Source organism: Equus caballus, chromosome 1 (genome assembly GCF_041296265.1).
Source record: "Equus caballus isolate H_3958 breed thoroughbred chromosome 1, TB-T2T, whole genome shotgun sequence".
In the NCBI taxonomy this organism is placed as follows: Eukaryota; Metazoa; Chordata; class Mammalia; order Perissodactyla; family Equidae; genus Equus; species Equus caballus.
This window is the reverse complement of record NC_091684.1, coordinates 152,518,485-152,545,180: the sequence shown is the minus strand read 5'-3', so window position 1 is coordinate 152,545,180 and position 26,696 is coordinate 152,518,485. Positions and strand designations below refer to the sequence as shown.

The window sequence follows — 26,696 nt, the reverse complement described above, 5'->3', positions numbered from 1 at the left end:
TGAGCCACTGAAGCAGAGGGTACACACTTAACTGCTGCACCACCAGCTGGCCCCATCATTTTTTTTTTTTCATACAATCTTATATTTCTATTGTGCTTTCCCATGATGTGAACATTCATATACACGATGTAATGTGATTCTTACAGTAACCCTACAGGGTGAGCGGGAATAATATTTATGCTAATTTATGAATAAGGAAACCAAGGTTCAAAAGGGTAAAGGCTGCACATCTGGGACTTCAACACAAGTTTTCTGGGTCCCAGTTCTGGGCTCCTGCCACCACTTCACACTTCAGACAAGAAGGAATCTGGCAGTGACGCTGGTCTCCCCACTCCGGGATCCTGGGAAGCTGTCTCTTCACCCCTCACTACCCACTGTGCAAGCCCCTCAAGCTGCATTCTCTTCTGGAAGAGGCAGCTCCCCTCAGCCCTTGCTCAAGGGCACATGCTGTAAAAATTCAGTCTCCTGCTAGAGTCATTTCTTTGGGTTATTCACTGGTTTTCAAACTTTTCAGTGGCCCGGCTACTTAAAGTCTTAATTTGGGGGCTTTGAAGAGGCCAATAAAACTGCAGCTCTTACCCTGTGTTCAGAACCTTTTCAGAAACAGACAAACGAGTCAGACACATGGAGATAAAAGTGTCAGCTTTGATGGGGTGAGGCCAAAGTGGAGGAGCCACAGGTCAGGGCTTACAACCAGACTTTTTAATACTCATCCCCTGCACCTTCTGGGGAGGCAGGGGTGGCTGCACGTGTGTGTGGGAGGCTGGAGGCTGGTATGCACTGTCTGGTGGGCAGGCTAAGTCCCAGGAGAAGGTGCAGAAGGTGCCAAGCATGCTCAGTGCCTTCCCCAGTGCCCCAGTCAGATGAATCACTCCGTTGGGGAGAACTGAGAGGGGTAAAGCAGGAAGGCAAATGCGCTTCACAATTTTGAAGAAAAAGTGGAAGTTTCTGTTTTATGGAGCTGGGAGAGGGAGAAAATGGCTTCCCCCAGCAATAATGCCCTTTGAGGAACAACTTGCTCTTAGCAGTGTGTAAGAAGGATTGATGTAATTAATTCTGTCACATGATCTAAGCACTGTATTTTTAAAGACTCGACTCTCATTAGCACATTAGGATAGCCTCAGGCCTCAACAGTACTATCACCTCTTTGGAATGCCACTTCTGTTCCCTTTAACTTGAGTCATTTCTGATCACTTTCTACAATGCTCTGGATCAGGGCCTGCTTGAGTATTGAGAACATTCCCATGGTTTCCTTCTGAGAAGAGCTCGGCTTATCAAATCTAGAGCTTCTCTCTCTTTCTTGTCCAGGATTGGAAAGACTATTGGGAAAGTCCTCACAGAGATTTCCTGGGAACTGGATTTCTAAAACAAGTGTCTGTGGGAAAATACTCTCCAGCTGTGAAGGGGGCTCTGTTTCTGCCTATACTTATTTCTCAAGCTCCTTGGGGAAAAGAGAGTATTACAGGTCAAATCCTGTTACATGTAAGCCCGGCTGAACTGTCCAAATACGTGGTGTGGGTTAGAATTTTGCTTCATTGACTATGGCTTGAACTAGTTTGGACATAAGCAGGGCTGTGGAGGGCTCTTGGTAAGATTTTCATTGCACAGGTATTTCTTGTAGAGGAATTTACCTGGTAAACACAAATCTCTTCCAGGTAATGTTTTCATCAGGCTGATTCAGACTGGGGGGCAGGAGTGGGAAAACACTGCGGACACAGTCTGCTGGCTAGTGGTCAAGGCAGAGGAAAGAAAACACAGGATAAAGTCTGTGTGAACTGTGGATCTGAGTCACGGAGGGAGAGGAAGAAAATAGCATGTGTCGTTCTGAAAAAGCTCCTCTTAGGGCAGTTTCTTTTGGCTGTACTGCTGCCTTTCCCCTGGAGACCGTCACAGGGCCGCACTTGGCTCTCCCTGCTGCATTTTCAGACTTAAAAGGAAACCACCTTCAGGCAAGTTCCCTCTTCCTCCCAAGAAAGAAAATAAAAGGAAATTGAGAGTCCTGGTCTCTGAGGAACCTGGGTTGGGTTTTGAATGAACCCAGGACAGTGCCCTGCCATCAGGGACTGGAAAGTCTAGTCACAACTGCGGCTTGCTCCTCTGGCGCCCCCTTGGGCATGAGAGCGGAACTGTGTTCTTTAAAGTTGCCTAAATCCCCACCATAGCAGTCCCCAGAACTCTCCCAAGGATGTCTCCTTTTCTAGGCCTTGTCTTAGCCTGGAGAACTTCCTGACCAACTTCTGGCCATTCTCAAGGTCTCTCTCTTGAAGTTTTTCTCTGGTCACCCCCTATAGATCCTCCTCAATGTATTAATTTTTCTAAACAATTTCTCTCTTTCCATTTCTGCATGCATCTCTGATCACTAAGCCCAGAAAGATCCTGTTGCAAACTGTGAATCAATCATTTCTGAAATTCATTAAAAAATTTTATAGCACAACCAGAGGACCTATAGCTAGAATATACAACTATGTACTGGGGGTTTGGGGGACAAGAAGAAGAAGAAAGAAGATTGGCAACAGATGTTAGCTCAGGTGCCAATCTTTAAAAAAAATTTTTATAGTTTTATTGAAATATAATTTACATACCATAAAACTCACCCATTGTAACTGTACAGTCAACGATTTTGAGTAAATTTATAATTATTGTCATAATCTAGATTTAGAACATTTCTAAAACCCCATAAAGTTCCCTCATGTGTATTTGCAGTCAATCCTCAATTTTACCTCCAGTTTCAGGCAACTGCAGTACTGATCTGATTTCTGTCTCTACAGATTTGCCTTTTCTGGTGATACCATGTACGTGGAATCATGCAACACATAGTGTTTTGTATCTGGCTTCTTTCACTTAGCATAATGTTTTTGAGGTTTATCCATGTGGTAGCACGTATCAGTGCTTTGTTCCTTTTTATGGCTGAAAAATAGTCCATTTATAGATATACTACATTTTGTTTATCCATTCATCAGTTGATGAACTTCTGGGCTGTTTCCAGCTTTTCACTATTATGAATAATGCTGCTATGAACATTTCTGTACAAGTCTTTGTGTAAACATATATTTTCATTTCCCTTGGGTAAAAACCTAGTAATGGAATTTCTGGGTCATATGGCAAATTTCTTTAGCTTTTAAAAAAACTAGCAAGTTGTTTTACCATGTGGCTGTTCCATTTTACACTCCTACCAGCAATATATGAAGATTTTCCCACCTCTTCTCTGACACTTGGTATTGTCTGTCCTTTTGATTATAGCCCTGTTGGGTATGTAAGTCTATCTTATTGTGGTTTTAATTTGCATTTCCCTAATGACTAATAATGTCAAACATCTTTTCAGCTGCTTTTTAGCCATTCATATATCCTCTTTGGTGAAATGTGCATTCAAATACTTCCCTCATTTTTTAATTGGATTGTTAGTCTTCTTATTACTAAGAACTTTTTGTATATTTTGGATACAAGTTCTTTATCAGATATACAATTTGTAAATATATACTTTAAAATACAAAATAAAACTTCTATAGTTTTACATTTAAGTCAAGATTCATTTTTTTTTTTAAAGATTGGCACCTGAGCTAACAACTGCTGCCAATCATCTTTTTTTTTTTCTGTGCATTTTCTCCCCAAATCCCCCCAGTACATAGTTGTATGTTTTAGTTGTGGGTCCTTCTAGTTGTGGAATGTGGGACACTGCCTCAGCATGGTCTGACGAGTGGTGCCACGTCCGTGCCCAGGATCCGAACCAGCAAAACTCTGGGCCACCAAAGTAGAGCGTGGGAATTTAACCACTCAGCCACAGAGCCAGCCCCCCAAGATTCATTTTGAATTAATTTTTGTGTATGGTGTGAGGTGAAGGTCTCAGTTAACTTTTTTTGCATATCGATATCAAATTATGCCAGCATCATTTGTTGAAAAGACTGTCCTTTCTCCATTGAACTGTCTTGGCTACTTCATGGAAAATCAATTGACCATAAATGTAAGATTTTACATATGCCTATCTTTACACCAATACCACACTATCTTTTTTTTTTAAAGATTGGCACCTAACAACTGTTGCCAATCTTCTTTTTTTCCTTGCTTTTTTCTCCCCAAATCCCCCCAGTATATAGTTGTATATTTTAGTTGTGGGTCCTTTTAGTTGTGGCATGGGGGATGCCGCCTCAACATGGCCTAATGAGCAGTGACATGTCTGCGCCCAGGATCCAAACCCTGGGCCGTCGAAGTGGAACATACGAACTTAACCACTTGGCCACGGGGCTGGCCCCAGTACCACACTATCCTGATTACTGTAGGTTTATAGTAAATTTTGAAATTGGCTATTATGAGTCATCTAGCTTCGTTCTTCTTTGTCAAAATTATTTCGGATATTCTATATAAAATTTAGGATCAGACTGGTTGTTAGTGCCAAAAAGGCTGCTGCAGTTTTGCACAGAATCTACAGATCAATTTGGGGAGAATTGCAATCTTAACGATATTGATTCTTTCCAATCCATGAACATGGAATATCCATCCACTCACTTAGATCTTCCACCTATCAACAGACAAAAATTGACAAAATTGAAGGGAGAATTACAGGGCTACAATAGTGGTTGGAGACTTCAATATTCGCTTTCAACAATGGATAGGAAACGAGACAGAAGATTAATAATGAAATAGAGGCCTTGAACAACACTATATACCAATTAGACCTAAAAGACAGATACGGAACACTCTATCCAACAACATCAGAACACACATTCTTCTCAAGTGCAGATAGAATATTCTCTGGGATAGAGTATATGTTAGGCCACAACACAAATCTTAATACATTTAAAAAGGTTGAAATCATACATACATGCAAAGTATCTTTTCTGACCACAATGGAATGAAACAAGAAATCAATAACAGGAAGAAAATTGGAAGTGTGTTGGAATTAAAGAACGTACTCTTAAACAACAAAGAGGTCAAAGAGAAATCACAAGGGAGATTTGAAAATACCTTGAGATGAATGAAAATGAAAACACAACAGACCAAAACTTACTGGATGCAGCAAAACAGTGCCAAGAGGGAAATTTATAATTGTAAACACATACATTAAAAAAGAAAAAGGATTTCAAATAAATAACCTAACTGTACACATCAAGGGACTAGAAAAATAAGAGAAAACTAAATCCAAAGCTAACAGAAGCAAGGAAATGATAAAGATTTGAGCAGAGATAAATGCAATGGAGAATAGAAAAACAACACAAAAATCATTCAAACCAAACTTTATTCTTCAAGATGATCAACAAAATTAACAAACCCTTAGCTAGACTGACTAAGAAAAAAAGAGAGAAGACCCAAAAAACTAAAATCAGAAATGATAGAAACGATATTACTACTGATGCCACAGAAACAAGGATTATAAGAGGATACTATGAACAACTGTATGCCAACAAATTGGATAACCCAGAAGAAACAGATAAATTCCTAGTAACATACAATCTACCAAGACCGAATCATGAAGAAATTGTAAATCTGAACAGACTTATAATTAGTAAGAAGACTGAATCAGTAATCACAAACCTCCCAACAAAGAAAAGCCCAGGTCCAGACGGCTTCACTGGTGAATCTACCAAACATTTAAAGAAGAATGAACAGCAATCCTCTTCAAACTCTTCCAAAAAACTGAAGAGTAAGGAACACTTCTGAACTCATTCTATGAAGCTAGGACAAGGATGTGACAAGAAAAGAAAACTACAGACCAATATCCCTTATGAACATTGATGCAAAAATCTTCAATAAAATACTAGCAAACAGAATTCAACAGCACATTAAAAGGATTATACACAATGACCAAGTGGGATTTATTTCTAGAATGTAATGATGATTCAAGATACAAAAATCAATCAATGTAATAGATCACACTAACAGAATGAAGTGAAATAGCTCATTTGGATTTAATATAATTATGAATATGGTTGGAGTCATGACTGTCATTTTGCTATTTGTTCTCTATATGCCACGTGTTTTTTCTGCTTCTCTGTTCCTATTTTACTGCTTTTTGTCATGTTTAAAAAACATTTTTTTGTATACTTAAGCGGTTACTCTAGGAATTACAACATGCATCTTAATTTATCACAGTCTATTTCAGATTAATAATAACTGAAATAATAATATACCAATAAAATATGTAAATTTTGCCTCAATATAGTTCCATTTACTGTTCCTTCCTTTGTGTTATTATTGTCATACATATTACGTCTATATGTGTTATAAACTCAGCAATACAGTGTTATGACTTATCTCTCACAATCTTTTGTCTTTTAAAGGAGTTCTTAGAAGGAAAGAGAAAATACATATTTCTAGTCTTTTATATTTACCCATATAATGCCATTTTGTGTGCTCTTCATTTCTGTATAAAGTTTGAGTTACCATCTGGTGTCATTTCCTATTAGCATGAAGAAATTTCTTTACCATTTCTTCTAAGGCAAGTCTTCCAGCAACAAATTATTTAATTATCTTGAAATGTCTTTATTTCACTTTCATTTTTTAATAGAAAAGAATACAAATTTACTTAGTATAGGTTTTATCTGACAGAGGAGCCTTCACAAGGAAATGAAGACCTCGCTTTCATTTTCACAGGTCAGTTTTGCTGGATATACAATTCTTGATTTTTCAGTTCTTTGAATATATTACCCCACTGCCTCTGGCTGCCATTGTTTCTAGTAAGAAGTCAACTATTAATCAAACTGGTTTTCCCCTTTACTTGATAAATTGTTTTTCTCTTGCTGTTTTGAATATTTTTCTCTTTGTGTGTTTTATCAAATGTGAGAAGTTTTCAGCCATTATTTCTTTAATTATTCTTACTACTCCATTTTCTTTGTCCTCTCCTTCTAGGACTCCCATTACATGTACGTTGTAATGTAATGGTATTCCACAGATACCATTGATGGTACCCCACAGATCTCTGAGGCTCTGTTTATTTTTCTTCATTCCTTTTTGCTTGTAAGATTATATAATTTCTATTGATCTACCTTCAAGTTCACTGATTATTTCTTCTGCCATCTCAAATTTGCTGTCGAACTTCTCTAGTGAATTTTCAACTATTATACTTTTCAACTTGAGAATTTCCATTTGGTTCTTTTTTTATAGATTGTATATCTTTATTGAGATTATTTACCTGTTAAGTCATTGTTGTCATATATTCTTTTAATTCTTTAAACATGATTTCCTTTAGTATTTTGAAAATATTTATAATAACTGCTTTGAAATCTTTGTCTGCTAAATCCAACATGTGGGCCGTCACTCAAAAAGAGTTTCTTTTTTTTGGGGCCAGCTCCGTGGCTGAGTGGTTAAGTTCACGCACTCCACTGCAGCGGCCCAGGGTTCAGATCCTGGGCGCAGACATGGCACTGCGCGTCAGGCCACATTGAGGCGGCATCCCACATCCCACAACTAGAAGGACCTGCAACTAAGACATACAACTGTGAACTGGGGGGGGGGGGGGGGGGGGGGGGGGGGTTTGGGGAGATAAAGCAGGGGAAAAAAAAGAAAAAAGAAAGAGTTTCTTTTAACTGCTTTTTTTCCTGAGTATAAGTCAGTATACTTTCCTGCTTCTTTGAAACTCTTATAATTTTGTTGCTGAAAGCTGGATATTTTAGATAAAATTCTGTAGCAAATCTGGTTTCTGATTTTTGCCCCCAGTGATAGTTGTTGTTGCTGGTTTTTGTTTGTTTAGTAATACCTGGACTAAATCCATGGATATGTCTCTCTCACATTGTGTGCTCACTGATGTCTCTGGCTTTCTGGGGTCACCCTCATGTCCGGATAGCTTATTGGTCAGCCAATGATTATTCAGAGGTTCTGCTCACATACCCAGAGCCAGTAAGACTTTCATCTTCTGCTATCTATATACGTGGTTTGGGGAGAACTTTCACATTTTAGGCAGTTTTCAAGTCTGCCTTTTACTTTCCAATGGACCCTGTTGTGTCCCTTTTGTGCGCATGTAGCCTCTGGTCAGCCCGGGATGGATGGAGAGCCACTATCTACAGCTGTCTATTTCCTGACCTCTCTGTTACTTTGCTAGCTAGTCCTTGATCCACTGCTTATCTCAATCAGGACTGCAACCTCAGGTTAGCAGATGACACTAGATTTTTACACTTGTTTCCAAATCAAGCGAGTCCCCTCTAGCAGTGAAGCTGTTGGTTATCATGACTTGCTCTACCCCAGTAGATTACAGCACCAGCCAAACTTGGAGTGGGGTGGGCAAGGGCAAGCAGCCCCAGGCAGGAATGCCATGACTCCCTCTATTCTTATCTGATGCGTATTACTTTTTCATGAAGTGACACTTCTCAACTTGTTGTGTGCATTTGATTGATTTCTAGAGCACTGAAATGAATGTTTTTGATAATTTTGCTTTATACCTGTTTTCAATAGACAGGATTTGCTGATCTCCTTTCTCCATTATGTGAGAAGTCCTGTCCTGAAATCCAATTTTTTTATTAGATAAAATTATGTTTTATCCATAGAAAACAAGTAGTTTATCCATAGAAAACAAACTAGATTGTTATTTGGTAAAAAATTTGTTTCATATTTTATGAATGTTTGGGAAATGCTGAGTTAAAATTAAATAGGGTTCTTTATTACAGAACTTCACAGGGTCATGAATATGCCAAGATGCACTGAACATCCCTAAGAACAAGGTTGTTAGTAGAATACAAATATGCAGCATTTTCCAATTAATTTAGGTATAGAATATCTTTTACAGTGAATATCTATTAACACTTAAGAAACGTAGTTTGCTAAATGCTGGGACAAATGAACTGCTTAGACTTTGGGTCAAATATAGGGATCAGTTATAGTGGATATGGTCATCAATGGGTACTTCTTTATATTCCTACAGGTTATTGCCAGTACTGGAGAAGAAATAAAGAGTGCCCTCCTAGCACCTCTTTCTTCTCGTAATTCTTCTACTGGTTGTGTTTTAATCCCTGACACTCTCAGTTCCCACAAGTCCCATGTCTGAGGCAAATCTATTCTTCTTTTATTTTTTTTTGAGGAAGATTAGCCCTGAGCTAACTACTGCCAATCCTCCTCTTTTTGCTGAGGAAGACTGGCCCTGAGCTAACATCCGTGCCCATCCTCCTCTATTTTATATGTGGGACACCTGCCACAGCATGGCTTGCCAAGCGTTGCCATGTCTGCACTCAGGATCCGAACCGGTGAACCCTGGGCCACAGAAGCGGAAGGTGTGCACTTAATCGCTGCACCACCGGGCCAGTCCCCTGAGGCAAATCTATTCTGACAAAGAAGGTAGAATTGGGGCCTGGATGGGCCTCTGAGTTCCTGGTTTCTTTCCTAAAATAGTTTTAATTTTCCTTATGATTATAAAACATATTACCATTTCCAAAAATTCAGTAAATACCAAAAAGTATAAAGAAAAACATACAAAGTAGCCATAATTCCACCATCCTAGGCAACTACCTTTAGTATTTGGGTATTTATGCTTCTGGATATTTTTCCACGCACACCCCTCCTTCCCACCACACTCTTCATATAAGAAATGTAAAATGAGTGCTTATTAAGTGCCAGGCATTGTGCAAATGTCCAGGCACTGGGCAAATGGTGGGAAACACCTGATCTTGCCCTCAAGGAGCACTCAGCCTAGTGAGGGAAAAAGACATTAAATAAATCAGGCAAATAATTTTATATTTATAAATTGTGATAGATGTGAAATTGATAGGCACTTTGTCAAAGATGGACTCAGACCACACATACATATGCTTTATAACTGTTTCCTTCACTTACATCAATGTATCATAAATATCTTTCCATGACAACAACTAGAGATTCTGTGCTAGAATTGAGAATAGGAAAAACATGCTTCTACTCCTGAGAGTTCAGTTCTAATGGGAGAGAGACATACAAATAGATCATTTCAATTCAATTTTAGCAGAGGTGGTAGAAGGTACAAACATGGGGCAGGGAAGGCTCCACAGAGGAAGTGACACCTGAGATCTGTTTTAAAGGATGAATAGGAATTTTCCAGTTAAGTAAGAGTGGGAGAATATTCCAGGCAGTCAGCATGTGCAAAAACACAAGGAGTTAAAAGTGTGGCAAGTTTAGGGGACTACTGGTAGCTCAATATTGCTAAAACAAAAAAAATGTGAGCCCAAGTCTAGTAGGAAAAGAGGCTATAGAGGTGGGCAATATGAAAGTTATTAAGGGCTCGATCCCCTGGTAAGGAGTATGTGCTTTTTTTGGGGGGGGGTGGGGGGGTAAGGAAGATTGGCCCTGAGCCAACATCTGTTGCCAATCTTCATCTTTTTTTTTCCTCTCCACAAAGCCCCAGCACATAGTTGTATATGCTAGTTGTAAGTCATTCTAGTTCTTCTATGTGGGATGCTGCCACAGCATGGCTTGATGAGCAGTGTGTAGGTCCGCGCCCAGGATCCAAACTAGCGAACCCTGGGCTGCCGAAGTGGACAGTGTGAACTTGACCACTCGGCCACAGGAGTTTGCATTTTATCCATTGGGATATTTTGATCTGAGAATGACAAGGTCAGACTTCTGACAGAGAAAGCTCTCTCTGAATGGCTGGCCAAAAAGAGAAGAAATTGGTGATGGTGGGTGACTAATTAGAAGATTTTTGTAATAAGGACAGAGATGAGGTACTAAAGCAAGATGGCGGCAGGGGGAAATGGAGCAATGGGGGTGGATTAAGCACATTATTAGGGGTAAAAGCAGGGAAAATACTGCCAAATGTTAGACCCAAAGAGCAAGGGGCTGGAGAAAGTTAAATGGAGCTTAGAAGTTGAGGGGGTTGGGAACAGGATGGATGACTCGGAGCCTAGGGGAGAATATGGCTGAGGATAGAGGGTGAGAACTGGGGCCATGCATATGTGTGTGTCCTGGAAATCCCCTTTCAGGTGGTTCCCAGGCACATTCCTGGGACAGCACAGCAACCTTGGAGTCAGTGAGCATAAACCACTGTGGTGCGTCCTGGCCCCATCAACCGAGGGCAGAAATTTTCAGAAAAATGTTACATGAAAACATGATTCCCTAGAGAGATATCCTGAAAAGAAGTGGGCTGAATTCTCTGTGAAGTGGGGGTGGAATCTAAGGCTGTCAAAGTGAAAGCCAATGTTTATGTATAAAATATTTCTGAAGAAACGCATCATAGCAGTTGCTTCTAGGGAGGGGAAGTGGGGGGCTGGGGGAGGGGAAGGAAGGAAGACTTTCTCAGTATAACTTTTGAATTTTGAATAAAGTGAATTTAACATCTATTCGAAATAAAAGTTTTTTTAAAGAAAGCTGAAGAAATGCACTGAAGAAAAACATTTATTACTCTTTCGCACATCTACATACATTTCCTAGAGAGACAGCTCTGCTTAGAAAGTTTGTGGTGGGGCTGCTGCTATTCTGTGGGGAATAAACTAGTTTGCCCCCCTGCTGTCCTAGGACCACTGCACCTTCTTAAAATGTACTGAGTCACTTCTCTGCCCTATTTTCAGCTCAATGAGAGCCACCTTCCTCTCGGAGCAGAAGAAGAGTCAGAGGAAATCCAGCTCCAGAGGGTTTAATTTAATAGCTTCAATCCCTGTGATAGTATGTCATTCTGAGTGAAATTACCTGGGACAGAGGTGAAGATGAGAAAAGGAGAAAGAAGAGCCCATATTTATGGAAAAAATGGACAGTCTAAAATTATAGGCCTAAAAGAGAACATCCACATCTCCTTCATTGCAGGGCAGGACTTGGAGCAGAGTCTCAGAACGGGGAAGCCACAGGCACCCTCTTCATTGGCAACACCATGCAGGCATGGGGAAACGTTCCAGGCTCAAAGTCTAGACTTAGGGCTCCAATTTCACTTCTGCTCCTAAGGTTGTGTGACCTTGGTCAAGTGGCTTCCACAGTCTAAGTTTCAGTATCCTTTTCTACAAAATTAGGTGATTGGATGTGTGGATGACCTCTAAATTTTCTTTCAGTTCTCACATCCTATAATTTGAAATCTTAACAAGAAGCTAAGAATTCTGTAGCTTTTCCTACCAGACCCTTCACTTCTGGGCTTTTGACATTAGTTTCTTAGCTGTGTTTTCAATTTTTAGCTTTTGTTTTTGTTTTTTTTCCCCTGCTTTTTCTCCCCAAATCCCTCCAGTACATAGTTGTATATTTTAGTTGTGGGTCCCTCTAGTTGTGGCATGTGGGATGCTGCCTCAACATGGCCTGATGAGCGGTGCCATGTCCGCGCCCAGGATCCAAACCAGCGAAACCCTGGGCCGCCGGGGTGGAGAGCATGAACTTAACCACTGGGCCACGGGGATGGCCCCTCAATTTTTAGCTTTTTGAGGTGGAAGTCAGAGGAGGAATGGCAGGAATTGGTGGGGATTCAACGATCTTTGTGCCTGGGTCACAGGGTAGGAAGCTCTGGAAGTTGTTCCAGCAACTTCTTCATCATCTGGTCAGTTGGAGATAATTCTTTTTTCCAAATGTTTCTCTTTTCTAAGAACTCTCTGTCTTCCCTTGCAACCTCTCACCTTATCCCTAAACTCTTTTGCTATTCACTGGCTTATACTCATACATCGATTGATGTGACTGAATGATAAATATAACGATTACTCAATAAATAATTGAGCACCTACTACATACCAGATAAGCAGTTTTCAGACGTTTTGGTCTCAGGACTCCTTTACACGCTTAAAAATTGAGGACCCCCAAAAGCTTTTGTTTATATGGGTTATATCTATAATATCTACTTGAGTAGAAAGTAAAACTGAGAAAATTTTAAGCTATTAATTCATTTTAAAATAGCAATAATAAACCCATTATATGTTAACAACATTAAGAAAAATGAAAAACAGCTATATATTCAAAACAAAAAAAATCAGTGAGAGGAGTGGCATTGTTTTACCGTTTTGCAAATCTCTTCACTGTCAGGCTTAATATAAGACAGCTGGATTCTCATGTCTGGATCTGCATTTAATCTGTTGCTTTGGGGTTTGTGTTAGTTTCCCGGGGCTGCTGTAAAAAATTGCCACAAACTTGGCTTAAAACAACGGAAATGTATTCCCGTAGGGTTGTGGAGGCCAGAACTTCAACAACAATTTCACTGGGTGGAAATCAAGGTGTCGGCAGGGAAGTGCTCCCTCTGGAGGCTCCGGAGGAAAATTCATTTCTGGCCTCTTCCAGCTTCTGGTGGCTCCTGGCATTCCTTAATTTTGTGAGTGCATCATTCCAATCTCTGCCTCAACCTCTCTTCTTTTGTTTTGCGGTGGGTAATCTCCTTCTGCCTCTCTCTTAGAAGGACATTTGTGATGGATCTGGGGCCCACCAGGATAATCCGGGATAATCTCTTTATCTCAAGATACTTAACTTAATCACATCTGCACAAGTTTTACCGCACAAGGCAACATTCACAAATTCCAAGGACTAGGATGTGGACACATCCTCGGCAGCCATTATCAGCCTATCACAGAGTTGTTATTTTGTTTGAAGTTTATGAAGAAAACCTGGTCTCACACAGATACATAATTCAGGGGAAAAAAGAGAGTATTTTAATAGCCTTTTGAAATAACTGCATATTCTTCTTTGATACAACATCAAAACTCAACAGGAAGTAGTTTCTTAAAGGTTTGTTGCAAGGTGGAATTTGAAAACAGTGAACTTTTTCTATCGGGTTACATTAAAATCATTGGTCTAGGGGCCGGGCCCGTGGCCAAGTGGTTAAGTTCGCCCGCTCCACTTCGGCCGACCAGGGTTTCGCCAGTTCGGATCCTGGGCACGGACATGGCATGGCTCATCAGGCCATGCTGAGGCGGCGTCCCACATGCCACAACTGGTGGGACCCACAACTAAAATATACGACTATGTATGGGGGAGATTTGGGGAGAAAAAGCAAAAAAAGAGATGGGCAACATTTGTTAGCTCAGGTGCCAGGCTTTAAGAAAAAAGAAAATCATTGGTTTATATGCACTTTAAATGGATCTTTAGTCTGTACATAATTTTATAACGTCATGCATTGATCATTTGGAAAATATTGGTTCTCTGAGTTATATATATCTTCCAAATGTTGACACCTTTAATTATACAATATAAAAATAGGAGATTCATTAATGTCACCACCAATCTTATCAGAACAGTCCTTATATATTGGGAAATTATCAAATTCCTGGTGGCAGATACACATTTTTCAAAATTTTAATTTTGAAAGCTTGGCAACAAATACTGTCAGTTATTTTCCTGGATGTGACAAACTCATTGTTCATTTTCAAGAAAACCACAGCTTGTTAATCATTAATTCAATAGAAAATTGTGTTCCGTGAAGAAAAGCGGCTGGTTCAGCTTTCAAGTCAAACTATTGCACAAACGAGAAACCTGGGTTGCGCATCAGACCTGCTTTATGTGTACTTCCCGCTTAGCCACACACAGTATTTACAGGAAATGTTCACAAGCGTTGTGATTTAATCAAATTAAGAATCCTTACTGCTTCATTAAAGATATCCTTAGGTGAAACTGGCTTTTTTTCTCTTTTTTAAAATGTGAGCGTGTGTTGGTGAAGAGTACAGTCTGGAGTCTCGGCCTTGATTTATACCAAGATGCCAGCAGCTTTGGCCAGCAGTGCTTTTATATCATAGCGCAGGTATCAGCACAGTTGTTCCAGGATAAACTACGAGATGAAAAAAACTGTTCAACACTTGATTTCAGCACCACTTGTGTTTACTGCCAAGCATTTGTAGAAAAGATCTTCAAGTATTTGTCGGTGCTGACACTGGATCAATACAAGCAAAGCAACAAGTCTAGCTACATCTGTAATTACATAATTTTTGTCCATCTTAAAGCCAGTATAATTCTGCAGATGAGACGTCAACTCAGTCTTATGTTTGCAGCTAAATTTCTATTTTGGTGAGTGACTACATCTTTGGAGAGCAGCACTGCCATGATTTCTTTGACTGATTTTTCATCTAGCAGGCACAGTAATGCACAGGCTTTATTAGTCTCTCAGCTATCATATGCTCTCTTCAGCCAGTGCAACACAATAACTTAACCCGTAAGATGCTTCAGTGGGTTTTTCATTTCTAGTTTGAAAAGTGGTAAGAAAAAAGCTTTGGCTTTTAAAGCGTTTATCATGTTTAAAATATTTAATTTCCTTTCTTTTAAACTCTGAATGATTGGTCTCAAAATGATGCCTCAACTTAACTGGCACCAAAATAGTATCTGAAAATGTTCTGTTGACTAAGACAAAATAAGCTAAATTATTAACATCTCTAAACCCAAAGAAAAAATGAAGTTTTGGGCACAATTTCCATTTTTTTTTGGTGAGGAAGATTGGCCCTGAGCTAACATCCATGCCAATCTTCTTCTATTTTGTATGTGAGACACTGGCACAGCACAGCTTGATAAGCTGTGTGTAGGTCCAGCCGAGATCTGAAACCACCAACCCAGGCCAATGAATTGGAGCTCAAGAACTTAACCACTATGCCACCGGGTCAGGCCCATACTTTTCTTTCTTGTTTACAGTTTCACCCAGACTCTTCTCTTTACCTGAGTCAGAGAAGCCTCTGATATTGACCTCAACATCTTTTTCAGCATCTTTAGATACGAGAGGGTTAGGAAAGCAAGTCTTCTAATCTTCCTTTTGTAAGCCAATGAAAGATCCTAAAAATTAAAAAAAATATATATATCAACAAAATTTTCTTTTAGAATAAAATATTACATTTTAAAAGAATAAAAGTTTTAGATAAAATTTAAATACAACAGTTTTCAATAAATTAAAAAATTCTTGCAAAACAAGTCAACAAAGTGAGCTTTTTTCTTATGTTTCTGCATAGGTCCAAGGACAATTTAGGGATTTCAAAAAAACGTGTATTGTATAATTAATGAGGTTACAGAGAATAGGCACAAGTGAAGATAGCTTGTAAGAACACACTAGAAGTACGGAAGACAAGCTGAGAATCTCTGACAACGTGTATATTTATACTCTAAACCTTAGAAAGTTCTAGAAAACACAACAGTACCCAAGCATACATTTCACTAACCAATAGGGCGACTATAAATCATCTATTCTCTTGAAAACTTCTCTGTGCACTCCCGAGAGGATGAGCGCAAAAACAGCAAATAACGTTAAGTAATATTACGAATATAGTTTTGACTTTGTGGATCCCCTGGAAGGGTCCGGGACCCTCGGAAGTCACCAGACCACATTTTGAGAACCACCGTATGTACTAGATTCTGTTCTAGGTCGAAGTTGGGGTAATAGCAATGTTAATAAGGGTCTCCATAGGGAGATAAATATTTATGTAGCAGCAACTGTGATCAGTTCTAAAATGGAAAAGAAGCGAGCGTAGTGAGAGGGTAGGCCAGGGAGACCTATCCTTATCTGCCGGGCCAGGGACCTCCGCTCCAGGAAGGTGACCTTTAAACTGCGACCTGCTGAGTAGGAGTCGGCCGGGGGCAGGGGGTTGCCCGCCCGACCGCTTCTCTTTCCCGGCTGCCTCCCCAAATCCCAAGATGAGAGGAGTGGATGGGAAGCGACAGTGGCCACGAGTCCCCCGTACGCGGCGGGCTCTGAACCTGGTTGGATGACTCCGCAGAACAGAATCAACACCACCAGAGTCCCCAGCACCGCCAGGGCGAGGGCCCCGCGTCGACCCCGCCCCTCGGGGTGCGGTGGAAGGAGGCGGGCGGATTGCTCGGCTACAGGGAAATGGAGACCTTCGGGGACGAAGTCTAAGAAGGACGGGCCCCAGCGGCTACCTTAGGAGGACCACGAGACGCCCGAGATCCCAGGGTTGCCATCGAAACGGGAGCGTCGGTCCTTCTATTGGTCTACAGGAGGCCAACCTCTGCGAGCAGGCCTGGCGCGCTGCCTTTCTGCCGCGGACTCTCGCGCCCTCCGGCGGCCTCTCTCGAGAACGACGCTGTGTTTGTCCAGCGGGACGCGAATAAAGATTTCTTCTTCAAACAAACAGGAAGTGCCTACGGAGGCCGGGCGGGCGGCTGGGCAGGGGCCGGGCATGAAGCCGGGCGGCGACCGGAGAACGGGCGGCGGCGGCGATGAGCGACATAGTGGAGAAGACGCTGACGGCGCTGCCGGGCCTCTTCTTGCAGAACCAGTCGGGTGGCGCCCCGGCGGCCGCCAAGGCGTCCTTCTCCTCGCGGCTGGGCAGCCTCGTCCGCGGCATCACCGCGCTCACCTCCAAGCACGTAGGTGCCCGCCGCGCTGGGAGGTCGGGGGCGCCCGGGGGAGGCCCCCGCGCTGGGAGGCCCTGGTCCGGCGGCCAGCCTCCGGGGTGGGCCCTCCGGCGGGGTCAGGGACAGCGTGTGTGTCTGTCTGTCCTTGAGTCTGTTTGCAAGCTTCACTTTCCTGCCCGGACTGACAACTGGGAGGCCGGGTTTCCTCAGTTGACCCTGACCTGACTCATTATCATCTAGGGGCAAATCTCTAATCTTTGAGTCTCCAGGTGTTTCCTGAACGTTGAAGTGCAAGAGTACCAATACATATTTCATAGGTTGTTTTGACGATTAGATGAGACTTCCAGCGTGTGAAAACACCAAGTGAACGTGTCAGCATTTTTCACCTTCTACGAAGTTTCTTTCCCTGCTCAAGTTCTTTCTCTCCCCCAGTTCTTTCAACTTCTAGAGGTCACACACCGGAACAGACTCTGCCATACCAATATGTTTGGGGAGCTTGAGGTTCTTAGGTTAGACCAACGGGCTGGGCAAAGAAAAAGCATTAATTTTTCCAAAATGTAAAATTTGCTGAGTAAGTCGCTGTCTCAGAGGGGCTTCGAAAATGAGCAGTTGTAATAGAAGTTATTAAGTTCCCACAGACTTTTGGTAGTTGCATGAGTTGTGTAAGAACCTGATTCAAAGCTTCAAGGAGTTTCTATTTTAGAAAAAGATGGTGTGTTTTGTCATAATTTGTTCAAAAGATATTTATGGAAGAGGTTATGTGTTACACCCTGAGGAAATAGAATGAAACATTTTCTTTTCCCAAGGAATTGATCATTCGTGTTGGGCTTAAAACAAGTCTAAGCAGTATGCAATGAAATCTAACTGCCAGGAGAGAAGAAAAGATGGAGTGGGTTTTCTTCAGCGTGCTCTGAGGGTTTAAAATGTGCTTTTAAAACTGAAATAGGGTGCTGTACTGCAGAGGGCCTGCTTCACGTTCAGAAATCATTATTTGTGGACTAAATATTGTTTGTCTTTTCTTTTTTTTAAAGATTGGCACCTGAGTGAACATCTGTTGCCAATCATTTTTTTTCTTTCTCCTTCTTTTCCCCAAAGCCCCCCAGTACACAGTTGTGTATTTTTTAGTTGTGGGTCCTTCTACTTGTGGCATGTGGGACGCCGCCTCAGTGTGACCTGATGAGCAGTGCCATGTCTGCGCCCGGGATCCGAACCGGTGAAACCCTGGGCTGCCGAAGAGAATCATGCGAACTTAACCACTCAGCCATGGGGCTGCCCCTAAATATTGTTTGTCTTAATGTTTTGTCGTTTGCTAATTTTTATGAGTGACTGAATGAAATTAAAAAAGTTATTTTTGGTCTTAAATTGCAGTTTCAAACTGTACATAAGGCGTCTAAATGTGGCAGTACTTCACTAATAGTTCTTGATTAGCCACCTGATGGACGTCTGCTAATTCAGTGTATGATTTAAAGATAGCGTTATATTAGCCAAAAATGGGGCCAATTTCTGAAGTGCTTAAGGAGGTGAAATACAATGCAGACACCAGATTGGTGTATTTGTTGTGTGTGTGAGAGAGAGATGGGAAGTGAGGGAAAGGATTTGAGGAAAAGAAGAAAAGGATAGGGAAGAATATGGTTTAAGGGAAAAAGATGGATTTCTGTTTCTGCCTTCTTACCGTATTTCTCTATTCCATGAAGACATTTTACTTTTTTTTTTTTTTTTGAGGAAGATTAGTCCTGAGCTAACTACTGCCAGTCCTCCTCTTTTTGCTGAGGAAGACTGGCCCTGAGCTAACATCCGTACCCATCTTCCTCTACTTTATACGTGGGACACCTACCATAGCATGGCTTTTGCCAAGCAGTGCCATGTCCGCACCCGGGATCTGAACCGGTGAACCCCGGGCTGCCGAGAAGTGGAACGTGTGAACTTAACTGCTGCACCACTGGGCCAGCCCTGGAAGACGTTTTACTGTTAAGGGGAAAGTGTGAGAACATTATCCTGGGCTAGTACATGAAGAATTTCTTTTCTGCTTTCTCTTTACCATTAATTTTTAAAAAAATTTTCTGCTAAACTGTCCTTTAGGGGACAGTAACAGTGAACAAAAGAGGAATGGTGGGTTAGCCTGGAAATATTTATTCTTTCCAGGAATGATTCTGAGGGTTGGAGAAATGCCTTTAGGCAAATCTTAAGCACATAATTTTTATAACTCTCCTTTAGAATATGGTTTCTTTTTTTATTGAAAGTATTATAAATTATATTTTTCCTTTAGAAAATGATTCTACAGTTTAAAAAGATAGCTATTCATGCATTTAAATATTTTCACTTTTTCAGGAGGAAGAGAAATTAATCCAGCAAGAATTGAGTAATCTGAAAGCAGCTGTTTCCGCTCCTACTACGACACTGGTAAGGTTGCATAGTCAGTGTCAGCACGTTTGAATTTGAAATCTGATCCACTGTGGACTTGATAGTGGCATCTAATTGATCAGTTGCTAAAATCTGATTTATCGTAGTCAAATCCGTTATGGATGGTAGCAAGTCAGACATTAACTTTAGCCTTTAGTTATTGACTGGCTGCACCAGAGTAAGAGTTGCTCGACTGATGTCACTGCCAACGTGACGATAATAACATAAATGTGGCAATCCTCCCGGGACTTCACTGCTGATATTTTTGTTTTAATGTTGTGCACTGAGAAAAGGTTAGAATATATCATTTAAAATAATGTTTTTGGACCAGAATTGACATATTGTAGATCTCTTGTTTTACTATTATAGGTTGGCTGACAGGTTTGAAAATGATTTTCTTGCTGTAAAACGGAGTATAGTGCACAACAGTTAAATCAAGATCCAGTGTTAAAAAAAATTTGGTTCCATATCATTTGATTTTTCAAACTGCATTCATTCAGCAACTATTTAATGAGCGGCCACTACATGCAGGCCGCTCTGAGACCATCCCTGCCTAGTTAAAGACCTCCTTTTGTTTTGTTTTGTTTTTTAATTTTCTTGTGGTTTCATATAATGAGGTTTTCCCAAGCCACATTTATTCAGCAAATATTTAGTGAGTGCCTTCTGTGTGTAAGTCACTGTGGGAATGTATTTCTAATAAAAATATTGGGGTGATGATTTTGCATGAGCACATGATCATGTATGTGAATAAACTTGTAAAGTCTGAGAAAATGTGTATATTTCCTTTTATGACATTAGTAATATGTGGGCAAATGAAACTCAAAACATGATTAACCTGATATATCCATGTGTATATATGTACGTATGTGTGTGTGTATAGATATGTATGTGTGTGTATTTATAAAATCACTGTCCGTCATTATACTTGATAGAAATGTTAAACAGAAATGGTTTCTGTCTTTGTACTTTCCATTTTCTATAATTGGCATCAGTAAATATAATTTTTCTTGCTACCAGGCATAAACCTGGTGTGGACAGAGCTAAGATAAATAGGTAGAAGTTAGGGAGCCAGAGTTTGGAAGGAAGATTTTCTAATAGTTATGGCTACCCAGCTCTGGGCATACTTTACAGAGTAGTCCGTCCCCGAGGTGGTCATGGAGAGGTTGGGTGACATTCGTTAGAGATATTGTAAAGCAAATTCCTGCTTGGGAAAGGCACTTTCTTCTCCAAAAATAAGAGAATAATAGTGTATGCAATATAATTTTACTTAAAGTTCATAATGACTTTTGAAAAACGCTGAGATAAAATGTTATAAAACCAGAATTGATAATTAATGGCTTAAATGAAGTCTTTTGTTTTAATTGATGCAGAAACCTTTGAAGAGGGACTTCCAGTATCTTTTAAGCTTGTTTTCTCAGTATTTAGTAGTCTTAATTAATGTGCTAATGAATTAACTATGGTTACTGTAATCACAAGTGACCTGAATTAAATTTTATTCCCCTAAGATTTTCTTATGGTTTCTTTTTTTTTTTTTAAGATTTTATTTTTCTTTTTTCTCCCCAAAGACCCCCAGTACATAGTTGTATATTCTAGCTGTAGGTCCTCCTAGTTGTGGCATGTGGGACGCCGCCTCAGCGTGGCCTGATGAGCGGTGCCATGTCTGCGCCCAGGACTGGAACCGGCGAAAACCTGGGCCGCTGAAGCAGAGCACGAGAACTTAACCACTCAGCCACGGGGCCAGCCCCGATCTTACGGTTTCTTTTTAAACTCTTCATGTTTACACACACACACACACACACACACACACGTATATATGTGTGTATATACATAAATGGAATATATATATGAATAAAATGTTGAACATTATTATCCTTACTTTAAAACATTTTATTTTGCTGTTTTCTAAGCATTTTGTGATTTAGTAATCCTGTAATGTACTAACCCTAACCAATTTTTAGATGTTAACATAGTCTGTGAGCTTTTCTTATTTTGAAACACATTTTATTTATATTTTTAATTTCAGATGAAAATTTGCTGTAAATATTGAGAATGCAAATATCATACTAATAAAACAAATTTATAGAATCTCCTAAAACACCTTACTAGCTTGTGTTGTAAATATTAAAAGACCCAGTTAAAAAGTTAAATATTGAAATGGCTATACCATTAATGAAGTCGTGCCCTTCAGTTCATGTAATTGTGAGGATTGTTGAAAAGAATTCCTATAAAGCAAACTTTTGCATATTATATAGAACATAATAATTCTGAAGAAAGTCCAGGTGCAATTTAGTTTTTAAATGTGAAAAATATTTTTGTTATAGAAATTACTACGGACCTGTGGGGAATTTTATGGATGTTTTCATTTGACAAATGTATATTACAATGATGTGCTGCATTCTAGAAGCCAATCAGATTACTATAGGTGAAATTTTTTATGAGGAGCATGTGTCTCATGTTATAACCAAATTTTACACAGGGGCACCTAGAATTAGAAATAGCTACAGTTGGGGGCTGGCCCCGTGGCCTGGTGGTTAAGTTCAGCGTGCTTCACTTCAGTGGCCTGGGTTTGGGTTCAGTTCCAGTTGCGGACCTATAACCTATACCACTTGTTGGTGGCCATGCTGTGGCAGTGACCCACTTACAAAATAGAGGAAGATTGTCAAAGATGTTAGCTCAGGGCGAATCTTCCTCAGCAAAAAAAAAAAAAAAAAAAAAAAGCCTGCTACAGTTGATTTATTTTATAGTGTTGTCACTAAAAAAATATTGAAATAATTTTACTAAAATGAGTATTGTTGGTAGTTAAGTTTGGGAGCAACTTTTATTTATAAAGTCTGACTTTGGATGATTAATTTATAATATATATGTTATCTCTTCAGTGCCAGGATTAAAGGATTCCCCTGTTACATGATTACAACATAATAAAAAAAATCAGAACATTCTGTTTGTCTATACAGTTACTGGATATTTTGCTTTTCAGAAAATGATGAAGGAATGTATGGTGAGACTTATATATTGTGAAATGCTTGGATATGATGCTTCCTTTGGCTATATACATGCAATCAAGTTGGCACAACAAGGAAATCTTTTAGAAAAAAGAGTAGGTATGTATGTATTTAAGACTTTTATACTTAAAGTTGTTCTTAAAGTTTCAGCTACTACCTAGAATGAATGATGCCAGGTAATTAGTATGTTTTTAGAATATTGCCTTGTAATTTCCAAAGCTTTAAAAAATAACACTTCAAAAACTCAAAGCCTGTAAATGAAATCAATTTTCCTAATCTGTACCATTTTGGAGTTATAAAGAAGATTAAAAATCACCGCCTGATCTTTTGATGGTGGTTTGATGCCTGTATATAGTTGTCAAAACTTGTTAAACTGTACACTTAAAATGGGTGAATCTTCTTGTATATAAATTATACCTCAGTAAAGCTGATTTTAATAAGTCTGTCTGACCTCATCAGTTTAATGATCGGAAACGTTTCTTAGTAGAATAAAACTGAAATTGACTTAAATAATTTTAAATTTCCTGTTGTCAGTTTCACAAATGTTAGCTATGAGGATTAGAGGTTTCTTTTTAAAAATGTTATCTCTGTAATCAAGCTTTAGGGCTATTAGGAAGAATCCTTTCAAGGACCTAAATATTTCTATTCATATAGGTTCAGCTTTATATCAGAGTTCCAAGGAGGAAGCTCTTTAGAATAATAGAGTAGAACATATTCTTTATTCAGAGGGGTTGATAGTGTCATGTTGTCAAGGACCAGCATTCGTCACAAGTTATATTGACCTGTGCTTTCAGATGATGTGGTGGGGTGGGGGATGTCTTTGGTAAAGATTCGGAGACTGTATGCACACAGTATTCCACTTGTTAAACCTCACTCCACCCAAAATACTCTTCTATCTTGTAGATTTGTTGTATTTTTTCCTCCAAGAAGAATATCCTCTGGTATCCTGTCTCTCCCTTTCCGTATTCCAAATTAACTTTTAACTCTTCTGTGATCACTCGGGTGGCTCCTCCCATCTGTTATCTTATGGTGTTGTCTTTGCATATATTAATGTCTTAGCTCCTGAACCAATTCTAAGATCACTAAAGGCTGGAAATTTTGGAAACAATAGGTACTCAATAAATATTAGATGGTTAGTGGGGTAGTTATTTTGTACAACTATTGCTACATTCTGCTTCTTAGACTTTCTTGTAATTTTTTTCATTTTCAATGTAGTTTTATTTTTAAAATATGTAAAGTGTTATTGGTTCAAAAGTTAGGGCCTTAAGCAAAGATGAAATCAGAGAAGTCTCACTTTCGTCCCTAGCCCCTCTACCCAGTTTGTCCGTTACGCCCATAGGAACTATTTTCCTTAGTTTTTGGTTACTCTTTCCATTGTTTCTTGTTGAAAAAACAAGCAAATGCATGGATACACACTCACACATTCCCACTTACACAAAAAATAGCATGCTATATAGATTATTCTACACCTTGTTTTGACATCTTCACACTTTTATCCAGTTGCAAAGTTTTTGTTGGGTGGATGGATGTACCAGTCTTTTCAACCAGGTCAAACCAGGCTTAGAGGCCCTCAGGTTCCTCTTTCTGAGGAAGATTCACCATGAGCTAACATCTGTGCCAGTCTTCCTCCATTTTGTATGTGGGTCGCTGCTTCTGTATGGTTCCGTATGACTGGTGTAGGTCCATGCCCGGGATCTGAACCCAGGCTGCTGAAGTGGAGCATGCTGAACTTAATCACTACGTCATGGAGCTGGCCCCATGGCATTTGGGTTGTTTTTCATTTTTTGCTCTTATAAATAATGTTGCAATGAATAACCTTGTACATGTATTATTAGTAGGTAGGGTGGCTTATCTTAAAGAAGACCTCAAAGTCATTTTTATTGAAATTTATCATCTTCCATAGGAAAATACTGTATTGCCAACTAGAGAGAGAGAGATCTGCAGCTATCAGATATTCTTTATATGTGCTAATGAGCGGAAGTTGTTTTTTGAGACAGCATTTAAGCCTTTTATGTGTCTCTACTCTGATACTATTGCTTCATCCACTCTCCTGAGATTTCTAAGGCTAGCTTTGGTGCTTTCTCTGATGGAGAATATCTTCTTATTTTTTATGTGAATATTGTTGAATAAATAAATTTCAGTACCCATTAATTCAGGCATTATGTTAGGTGCTTTATCTTGTGAGATAGTATTTCATTTTACACAGGAGAAAGCTGAGGTTTAGAAAGGTCAAGTAACTTGTCCAGGGTCACAGAGCTAATAAGTGGTGGAGCCAGAATATGAAGCCAAGTTTCTATGAGTCAAAGCCTGTGTTCTTATTCTATACTTCACTCTTAGTCATATCAAATATACTCGATAATCATAGTTGTTATTCTTTGTTTTCCTGAAACCTTTTTCATTTTTTGAGTCACAGAATATCTTTTTCTGTTTCCTGATTGTCAAAACAGCATAGTCTCTGTAACAGATAGATTAAGGTTTCATTGAGATGGTCTTGGATTAGTTTGTTGATCTTGTACCTTGATATTTGTGACTTGGTTATGGGTGATACCTTAGCTGAGCAAATGAGTTTTCAGCATTCTGAGAAGACCTAATCTCTGCTTTAAATGCTCTCTAGAGTTTTTCTCATCTGTTTCTTGGCTCCGGTTAGTTCTTTTTTCTCTTTCATAATTGTGGGAGTAATAGCTCTGCTCCTCTGACCTTCAGTGAAGATGTTGCAGTGGGTCACGCTGCTACTTCTTGGTTGTGAGAATAGGAAGTTTCTAACAGTTTTCCCCTGTTTCCCAAAAGACACAGACAGTATGGATGCTGGGTAATGATGGGGATAGTGAACATTAGAATCCCTAATAAAAAGGCTGAAAGAATTGAGGAGAATGAAGAACAATGAGCATGGGAGTCAGGGAATAGAGCCTCAAAGTAGACTGTGTGGAGAGACGTTACAGCATGGGGGTTAGGAACAAGCTAACTGCTGACTGGGTTTGAGTCCTGGCTCCACCATGTAATAGCTATAGACTTTGGGCAGTTACCCTTTTGGGAGCCTCATTATTATATTGGGAATGATAATAATACCTACCTCATAGGGTTGTGAGGATTAAACAAGGTGAGGCTTGTAACGTACTTGACCCATCCTAACTGTCTAACAAATGTTATCAATATGAAGGGTGACAGGAAAATGAAATGGAGCTTCTAAATTCCTTGCACATGGCATTTGTCACAGTATTAAGGTATTTTCTCACTTCTAAGATGTACTTTTTTGTGTTTTAATATTACTGAAATAAAAATGCTTAAGGTCAATGAGTACATTTGATATGGTAGACAGTGTTTCTTTCTTCAGTAACTATTCATTCAATAGTACGTCTTCAAATAGAGAAAATAAGGTATTATTTATGGCTGAATATATGATTTACATTATATGGGTTGGTATTAGGTAGTGCATTCAGTAATACAAATAGCCAGGAACTCACTGTTAACTGTAGTAGCTATTAGTTTTTGAGTAATTATATGTTTAGCTACAAGATAGAAAATGTTTTGATTGATTGTGTAGAGATTTGCACAGGAGATAGAAGGCATATATTCCTAATGTCATTTACAGAACTTTTAAGCTGGTACACATAGCCTCTTTTCCATTTCAGGTATGTCCTGGGAAATACATAATTGTGAAAGATTTCAGGAGGAAGATGACCTGAAATCTTACTTACTGAAGTTTTTGAACCTCCTGTTTTGCAATTTGTTTTTATATTTACCTGTAACTGGTATTTTTGACCCTTGAATTTTGGAATATGTTATTGCTTTGTTTAACTTCTCAGGAAAAGTTAATTTTTGGCAGGTAATAATAAGAGTTTTTCCCTCCAATTTTATAGGTTATTTGGCTGTTTCTTTATTTCTCCATGAAAATCATAAGCTGTTGCTTCTCCTGGTGAATACAGTTGTAAAGGTACTGTATTGTGTGTTGGTTAATATGAAGTCTTAAATTATTCCTGCAAGCGTCTGACATTTCTCCTTAATCCTATTGAATTAGACATTTTTGGAAGAAGGTAGGCTTACAGAATGGGCTTAGAATGGTCTTTTAGATCAGTTTCTCCATCTGTAAAGTGAGGATAAGAAGAGAACTTAACCAAGTTGTGAGGTTTAAATGAAGCACTGTGTAAAGTAGTAGTTGTTGCTGCT

At 39.5% G+C, this 26,696-nt stretch overlaps 1 protein-coding gene and 1 long non-coding RNA gene across 2 annotated transcripts in view; one reads left to right on the top strand and one right to left on the bottom strand.

The window, feature by feature from the left end:
- Positions 1-16,833, bottom strand: part of LOC102149109 (uncharacterized) — a 43,825-nt gene extending 26,992 nt beyond the window's left edge. The window contains exons 1-2 of the long non-coding RNA XR_002799623.2: positions 16,693-16,833; positions 15,481-15,594 (exon numbers count right to left, since the gene is read on the bottom strand). This is a non-coding gene — a long non-coding RNA (uncharacterized lncRNA). The remainder of the gene's footprint in view (positions 1-15,480; positions 15,595-16,692) is intronic.
- AP4E1 (adaptor related protein complex 4 subunit epsilon 1) overlaps positions 16,349-26,696 on the top strand; it is a 56,836-nt gene continuing 46,488 nt past the window's right edge. The window contains exons 1-4 of the mRNA XM_001501712.7: positions 16,349-17,142; positions 19,459-19,530; positions 22,508-22,631; positions 26,390-26,463. Coding sequence (XP_001501762.5) covers positions 16,993-17,142; positions 19,459-19,530; positions 22,508-22,631; positions 26,390-26,463 — 420 coding nt within the window. The 5' untranslated portion in view covers positions 16,349-16,992. The remainder of the gene's footprint in view (positions 17,143-19,458; positions 19,531-22,507; positions 22,632-26,389; positions 26,464-26,696) is intronic.